The following is a 9,010-nucleotide window of genomic DNA, read 5'->3' on the forward strand; positions in this document are numbered from 1 at the left end:
GCAAGGGTTATATTAAAAAAATATATTGAATGAATACTGGTAAGTATGTTTTCCCTATAATTTAATGGTTATGCTTCGGGGGCGGGGGGGGATGTATATATATATGCATGTACAACACTGCCACCTTAGCCTTAAGTCCTTTGCTTCCTCAGCCACTTTTCTTTGGCTTTATTCTGTTTAAAAATGCACTTATTATTTATTAAACCTATGGGGCAACCTTCACCCGAAGACCCCGAAGGGCAGTTCACAACAGAAAAATACAGGATACAAAACACATAAAACACAAACAAGCCAGTAACCCCCCTCCCACAAACACATTTCAAAAGCCAAATGCCTGGTTGAAGGGAAACGTTTTAACCTGTCACCTGTCGCAAAAAATGTATTAGATACCGTTCTGGATTATGGAATGAAACAACATAAATCTGTGCAAGAGAATACAGTTAATATAAGCAGTATAATGAGAATGATTGGAAGTTATAGATTTTAATTTGTTAGTTGATTGTAATATGTCGTATGTTTCATGTTATTTTTATTTAATTTGTTGTTTATTGTATTGTTTTTGTGTTGTATGATTTGTTATGTATATATGTTTGTATGGGAAATTAATAAATATTTATTTTAAAAAAAGATGTGGCATTGTGTCAGTGTGATAGCAAGGGAGAAACTGTTCTGACAGCCATTTCTTAATTATTAATACCATTACTATTACTACTACTACTACTATTAATGTATTATGTTTATATTGTGCACAGTAACCAGGCTAATGTGTATTGTTCTCACCACCCTTTTAAGTCTCAAGGCAACCCTGTGAGGTAGGCTGCACTGGGAGATGATGGCCTGCCCAATGTCTTGCCCCCCCCCCGGAACCTCATGGAGGAATGAGGTTCTGAACGTGATTTTCCCTAGAACTGTTTTGACACTTCAACTGCTACCCCACTTTCAGTCTGCTTCTGAAAGATACGGTAATGATGGTAGAGTATCTTGTAAATATAAAGGATGATAATGGCAGACTTTTCTTTTTCTGAACAACTGGCAGGACTGCCTGAAAAATGTTACTTCAGGCACTAGAAGAAACATCCATTTCCTTCACAAGTGGAGTCAGGGAACGGATGAAGGAAAAGAAAAATGGTGCTATGAAGACGGCAAAGCTGAATGCTTCTCTTGCATCAAAGATCAAAACAAAAACAATAAGTAAGTGGCAGTATTTAAAAATAATTTGTTATGCTTGAGCTCTGGCGACCTGGACTATTCTATTGGGGTGAGTTATAAGACAAGAGTTGCTGAGCTTTTACAGCCTAAGTGAATGTGACTAAAATGGTCATCAAACTCATGCATACATACCACACTTACATACAGAATCAGAATTGTAGAGAGTCCTCAGTCTAGTCCAACCCCCTGCAATGCAGGAATCTCAGCTAAAGCATCCATGATAGATGGCAATCCAACTCCTGCTGAAAAACCTCCAACAGGTTGGCGCTCTCTCTCTCTCTCTCACACACACACACACAAAAACAAACAAACAAACAAACACAGATGCACACTCATCCCTGTCAGCAATGGGCCGAGGCAAGAGGTTTAAATCCATCACATGGCTGGACTATGGGGCGATTTCCCCATCACAGAGCTGAGCTTACATGCTAGAAAGGTTTAATCTTCAACCGCAAGCACAGCCAATATAGGGCATTATCAGAACAAAAGCCTTATAGGACCTATTCCCCCCCCCCACACACCTGTTCCGCACAGCAAAACCACAGATGGTGCAGCTTGAGTTGGTTATACAGATGGAGTGCTGTGTATTTGCATGAGTCTGGTTCAGGGAATGCCAGCCTTGATGCTGGTGCATATCCCTGCAATGTGGAGAAACACTAGGTTTTTGTAAATTGAGGGAGGAGGAGAGAAGATGATAACCCTGGTGTTAGCAGGATTGGGGAAGATTTGACCACTCAAGAAAAAATGGCACAGGAAGTGATTTATCAGTATCACCACTGGCCCTAGCTGTGTTTTCAGTCCCAGTGAAGTGGCATTTGACAGTTCCACTTTTTGTGTGTTCTTTGAAAAAGATGTCTGATTTATGGCACAGGTCTTACGGCTCTAAACAGCAGCATAATCATAGTGATTGAAACTGCCTTTGTTCAACCATGCCAAGCCACTGCTGATTGCCAAGGGGGAGACAAGTAAGAATTTGGTTCATAATATACAGCATAAGTCTGTGGCAGGGTACACAGGTTTCATAAGTTGATTGGAGTTTACCTACCAATTTTGGCTGCCGACTTCTGTTGTTCTTGTCTTGATAAGGCAAAGCTTTGGAAAGGGTTGGCCAGTAAAGCTAACAAAACCCACCCATTTCTCTCTCTCTCCCTCTTTTGAAAAATGCAGATAACTCCTCTATAATTAAGTTCTCCCTAAAACAGAACAACAAAGCATTGGCTTTGGCTCTCAATGCTGCAAAGGGAGCTAGTCAAAGACTAATTGCTGAGAAGATGCTACTGCAGAAAGAAGTGGAGTTGTGTCACTTTGAAAATGCTTCCCTGCGCCGAAAGCTCTTCTCTGTGGTACGGTATTTGCAGCCATGTTCTTTGTCTCTGTGGTAACTGGAGCCTTTTCTTCAATGGTGCTTAAACCAGGGGTGAAACTAGGCTTTATTTCACCCGGGTCAAAGACCTAGTTTGGCACACCCACCCAACTATTAGCATTTTGGAAGGGTGTAACGAGGAATTGGGTGTCTTGAGTCACAGAAGGCTGGATTAGGGAACCTTGGTCAAGGGTATCCACGCATTGGCATGGTATATCCTATAAATGCTTGATAAGGTCCATGAGAACCAAAGTCATAAGAAACGAGAGGCAACTGTAGAGAAACATATTTTGTTAAATTTTGGAAGCTCTTGTTACTAATTTATGGATCAAGATTCATGGATTAATTAATAGATCAACATGCTTTACAACACAGAGATAAAATCATATTTAAAACTATTAAAAACCCATGGGGAAATTATTAGGAATGTTATTTAGGTTAATTTGTATACTGCTCCTCTTCCAAAGAGCTCAGGGCACTTCACAGCATTAAAATTCAAAATGAAAACACAAAATGCATAATAAAAACAAGAACATTATTCTAACTGCTTCTGTAAAGAGTCTTCAACCTAAGCTTTCCAGTGCTTATTAGGCCTGGTTTGCTTGTTTTTTATTTAAACTCGATAGGTTTAAAAAAGTTAACCTTTTTTGTTTATATGCAGAACAAATCTATTAATGAACTGCAGCAATATATGAATAGCCACTTGCAAATAGCAATCAAGCTGAGCAGACCTCAGGATGAAGAGGATGAAGCTGCATTGGCACCTGATCTGGACACGCCTTTTGGTGGTATAAAAGAGCTTTTAACATATAATTACTTTGGCTGTATGCGGCAGACATCTGGCAGGCAACCCCAATAACCTTCAAACATCTATTGAAAACCTTTTTATGCTGACAAATCTATTTGTTGAATTTCTTTTTAGGTGAGCCACTCACTCTTGTGGTGATTTTGCATTGTTTTACGCTTTTTATTTTGTGCACCTCCTTGATATATTATGCGAGTGGTCGTATATAAATACATCCATAAATTAAACATAGCACCCCCTGTATGAGTGAGACACACATGTAACTGGAAAGCCATATGCTTGGGACGGCCACAGCTGTGGTCTTGGGAGTAAGCCTACTCAGTGGGATTTACTTCTGAGTAACCATGTATAAGATCAGGCTGCACATTTTATTCATGGCCTGAGCTTACGTGGCGCTGAGGTTCTCTCTTCCTTCTATCTACAGATGTGGTACAGAATCATCGGGGAACTGTTTCCAGTTACTCCTGGCTCAACCTGACCCTGAAACTGCCCATATTCTGTACTCAGTGGTGCAAGATGGGAATCTGCGTCACTTATGTATTTATTTACTGTGCTGTTGGGTGTTGGCAGTATACCAGTCAGGAATCCACAATTCTGTTCCTTTTCAGTACTGAGCAATAGGTTCAGTGTGCATCATGCTTAATTATTCTCTTACAATCCTGTGAGCATTTGGGGGAAGAAAGAGGAGCCAAATTTCTATAACTTTGTCTTTAGGGTTTGTTAGGGTCCCAAGAGATGGTCCTTAAGTTAAAGTCAGTTGTGGGCTGTGGATAAGGAATGGCAAGCAGATTTGGCCAAGACTACATCGTGGAGGTCTGGATGGAAAACCACCTATTGCATCAGACTATGTTACACTAAATGTAGGCAACAATAAAAGGCATAGCTTTGCCTGTCTTCAGTACCAAATACCATTTTTCCTAAGCAGGCAAACTTTTTTTTTTCTGATGAGGGAATTATATGTCAGCTGGCAGAAGAGCTGAAGGTAGAGCTGAGTGGGGGCAAAGTGAAAAGTAGGCAGGGCTGCTTACCCCTTTTTCACTTAATGCTGCTGCCACCTTCCTTCTTCTCACCCCCCCTTCACGCAATGGGACCCACAGCTTGTTTTTGCCTGAGGTTTGATCAGATCACTTGCAGTGGGCTTTTGGAGTTAGGTCTAGAGTTGTATAAAATAATCCCTTGCTGTTTGGTGTGTGCTTTAAAGAATAGCAAAGACTTCATGAAGTGCCATTTGACGGCTGCCACCGAAAAGCTTTTGTAATTACAGAATGGGCATAGACGTCAAAACACACACACACACACGGAAACAATTGTATGCACACTTATGTGGGTTAAAAAGCTGGCTTGTTGAAGCTAACTAGATTCACCACTAACTACAATTCCTGGTTCAGACAAAATGGGAAACCACAATTAACAGAAAATGGAAACAAATTCTTCTGAACTCCTCGGTTGTGTGAGGGAAATGAAAAATGCACGAGTCCAGGAAGCAGCTAGGCTCATTTGCATACTAAACATTGCCATTGTTTAGTATAATGTCTGAATATTGATTGTGGGGTGTGGCACGCAATGTGAAAGGGGGGGTGTTGCTTTAAAGCCCTATTTGTGGGCTCCCTGGAAGCACCTGTCTGGTCTCTGTTGGAAATGAGATGGACCCTTGGTTAGACTGAGAACTATTTTTCTTGTTTTCTTACTGCACAAGCTTAATGGAATGTTAATGTTTTTTTTAAAAAAAAGCAAGTTTGTGTTCACCTACTAAATTAAGCTATTTGCCATTGTAGAAAACCTTTTGAGAACACCACGATGTCCCAGGAGCTGCCTGCAGTCCGTCCTGAGTAACAGTTCAGCTCTGCGGCACTGCGAGGCGACTACAGCACCATTCAGTGGTAGCGTGTTGTTATTAGGTGGTCACGTGACTCAGAGGAAGAAGCGCAGCTCATCAGCTGCACCTGGAGGTGATTCTCAAAAGAAGTCATCAGATACGCTTCAGTGGACAAAGGAATCGGAGCAGGTTGTTAAAGAGTATATTGAAGTCGGTCAGGTTGGTGAGCGTTTGGCACCGGACACCAATAATAAAAGCTATGAGATGATCAAAGCCAATGAAACCACAGCTGTAAAAAAAGTGAGTATGGGGAATGCGCACAGGAGCTCTTCTGCTTTCAGGCAGCTGAAAGGACACTTGGATAATGATAACAGTGGAAGGAGGAGTACTTTTGTGGTAGTACCATACAAAACCTCCGAATCGAACAATAGCGTGATGACAATTCCTGAGCCTGCACGTCACACTGAAGAGTCAAGTCAAGTCGATTCTCTGGAAGAAAGACTGCCACTGAACAGCTGCGGTCAGAAGGAGGCAGATAGTACCCAGCACCGTGATAAAGGCAGAAGTTGCAGGCTGACATGTGTAGTGCACCAGACTATTCCAAAGCAGGTAGATGACTGCAACACTTTGACTCGGGAAATTGAAAAAAGAACATTCTTGGAAAAAATGAAGAATTCAGAAAGTCAGTTCCAAAATCCAGATACTATCTCATTAAGCAATAAACTACAAGATAAAAAGAGCAGTGCCTGCAATGTGAAACATACTCCCCAGTGTTCTGATAAAAACAGGGATTGCAGAAGGACCTATGTAGTGGATCAGACTTCTCTAAGCAATGTAGATGAACGCAGTGCTTTGATCCAGGAAACAAAAAAAAGAACATTCTTGGAAAAAATGAAGAATCTAGAAAGTCAGTTCCAAAGTGTAGAGTCTAGCTCTATATTAGATGGAAAAAGCTATGCCTGCAATGTGAAGCATACTCCCCCATGTTCTGATAAAACCAGGAGTTGTAGAAGGACCTCTGTGTTAGAGCCAGGTCCTTTAGATTATCAGAACAATTGTGCTCCCATTGCACATGAAGGAAATGCACCCTCGGAAAACTTAGAGGATCGAGGAATTGTGTTCCGAAGTCCGGAGTTTAGCTTGTTAAGCAACAAAGCACCACTGCATGCTCTTGCTACAAAACAGTCGATTGGTTTCCAAAAGCAGATTCCTGGCGAAGAAGCAACACTGGATCTGAATGTGAAGCATAAAAAGCCCAGGAAGAAGACCCAGGAAATTTGTTTACAACAGGAGATCAATGAGATGGAGCTACTGCAGCCTCAAGAAACCAAGGCTAAAGGAGGCCACAAACACAAAACAGTTAAAGCGGGCAAGGATAATGCAGGGATCGAACATGGGGAAACGGACATGGGTCTGAGTGCTCAAAGAGTCAATAAAAGGAAGAGAAAGAATTTGAGTCTCACTTCTCAATCGACAAGTCAAGCAGATGCAACCCCCGTTTTCTCTCCAGGAAATGCGCGTTCTGCATTTCGAGGTTCATTGACTGGTGATGCTCCTCCTAACAGTGACTGTAGGAACTCTGCTAACACAGTCCCAAAGGTTCAGGGTTCCTCGACTATTGAGAACATTTCTTCTTCAAGCAAAACAAAGAGTGGCTCCTCAGACAAGAAATCTTGGGGTGTCAACAGTCCTGTGGTTCCCTGGAAGAAAGACTTCACCCTGAAGTTAAACAAGAGAGCACACACGGTAAATGATATGTCAAAAGAGAATGTTGCTTCTGTTTTTGCCCTTCAGAACTCAGAGGAACGTGAAATCACTTCAGCAGATCAGGTAGGATGTCTGTCTCTCCACGTTTCAGGTTCCAGGACTCTGCAAGATTCCTTCCATAAGGATCTTCCTAAGGCTTCACCTCTGGCTGATTCTGTGGCTGTATGTCCCAAAACTCCTGAGTCTTCTGCAGTTGGTCTTTCTAAGACCACCTTACCTCGTTCTTGTAGTTCTGTTCAGTTACATTATGCACTTCAAAATCAGGTGCCCAAAGTCTCAACAGCCTTAAAAAATGATTCAAAGCAAGTGGCTTCTGGCAGATGTGAGAAAAAGACAGCACATGCAATTCCTGAAACCTTGCAAAACACAGCACAAGGAAAAGGTGAGTGATGAAAAGGGGCTGTTGATGTTCAATAGGTGAATTGCGGTGGGGGGCATGAAGCCCTCCATCTAAATCTCAGCATTCACCTCTTTCTGTGTGCAAATCTCTGCACTCCTATTGGGTTCGCTTGATTAAGCTAATCTGCAGGTCCGGTTTTCTCTCCCAACCAGCCCAGAGCTTTTATTGCTCGGCACCTAAAATGAAAGCTAGACTGCAGTACAGTATAGTGGCAGCTCACTGTGAGAAAGCTCAGGAAAGCAAATGGCCTATGGTTGGATGGAAGTTTGCCCTATACATGTGCTAGACTTTTGTCAATGCAAAAAGTAAAGAAACAGGTGGTTTTTTACTTGTTTTCTTCGCCATGATTGGAGGGGGATGGAAGTCCAGCTAAGAAACCTGGTAGCTGCTTTGTGCTCCCTTACAATATCCATAAATTGCCCAAAGCCAAGAATCAAAGATGCAAGCAAAGGATAGTGTGCTGGTTTTTTCTCCTGCTTTTTAAGCTTGCGTGAAGGGGGTGTTTCTTGAACATTATTAGGTATTAAGGCCATGTCCACAAAGGAGCTTCCTTTGCTGCTGTGCTTGTGCTTTAAGCAGAAGAGGAGAAGTATGGGAAGCAATATTTATGTTAAAGAGGTGTCCTGGAATCCAGGGATGTTTTGCACAAGTTGCATGTGTGCTGCATATGTGAATATCTGAATGATACCTTGTTTAGGAAATAAACCTGCACCTTTGGGAACAGGAGAACATTAGTAACCACTTGCTGTTGGGAACCATGTGGAATTTAAACTACTGCTTTTAAAATAAAACCCAATTTGGTAGCCAATCAGGCATAACATTTAACTCTCAATTGACTGGATATTCTGAGTTTATTTATTTTTAATAGGTTTAACATGGAGTCCCAGTGTAGCTTAAGCAGTGATCAATTCCTGACTCTTCACAGAGGACAAGGTCCTGCAAGATTCGACCAATTCTATCCCTCTGGAATCACCTCCAACACGGCCAAGAAGACAGACAAAAGAAGTTTGCTATGCACTGCCCAAGATCAACATGTGAGTATTCTGTTTGATGCCAAGTGCCCTTTTATAAGAGAGGGAGTTGAAATACAGTTCATGGGAATCCTGTGGTATCTGCAGCCTGAAACCTTGACTGTCTTGCTGGGGGTGCTGTTTTCCGGAATATAAAAATCAAAAAACAGTCTGTGTACAACAAATTATATTGCTCCTCTCCCTTCTCTGCTGCAGCAAACTGAGGCGTGGTGACCCATTTACATATTCTATCTACCCCGGGTCCCCTGTGTACAACACTAAAAGAAAGAGGTTGACCAGAGGATCTGGAAAGTCCAAGAAAACCTAAAAAGAGGAAATCAACCCTGTTGCAAATTCAAGGTTTTTAGTAGGAAACAAGTTTGTTACTGTTTTTCAGAAATAAAACATCCCCCCCCTAAAAAAAAGTTCAATTGGATGTTTGAAAGCCTGTCAGAACTCCAGGAATGTAGAACGTTTAACATTTTATTGAGTTGCAGATCATCTCATTCCAGACAATATAGGACTATTACCTTGCATAAAAGTGTCGAAAGCGGAGTTCCAGCGAAGACATGACCCCATTTAAATGCTGCTTAGGGCCTTGCACTAGATCTGCAAGTTACCCAGCCACCCTACACCTGTT

At 41.8% G+C, this 9,010-nt stretch overlaps 1 protein-coding gene across 1 annotated transcript; it reads left to right on the forward strand.

The window, feature by feature from the left end:
• Positions 1–1,040: 1,040 nt before the first annotated feature.
• Positions 1,041–8,698, forward strand: LOC118084925 (uncharacterized). Its single transcript, XM_035115108.2, has 6 exons — positions 1,041–1,191; positions 2,377–2,552; positions 3,234–3,360; positions 5,153–7,342; positions 8,286–8,394; positions 8,587–8,698. Exons 1-6 carry the CDS (start codon positions 1,050–1,052, stop codon positions 8,696–8,698), a joined length of 2,856 nt encoding a protein of 951 aa, XP_034970999.2. The 5' UTR covers positions 1,041–1,049.
• The last annotated feature ends 312 nt before the right edge of the window (positions 8,699–9,010 follow it).

This window comes from Zootoca vivipara, chromosome 1, assembly GCF_963506605.1.
Source record: "Zootoca vivipara chromosome 1, rZooViv1.1, whole genome shotgun sequence".
Classification (NCBI taxonomy): domain Eukaryota; kingdom Metazoa; phylum Chordata; class Lepidosauria; order Squamata; family Lacertidae; genus Zootoca; species Zootoca vivipara.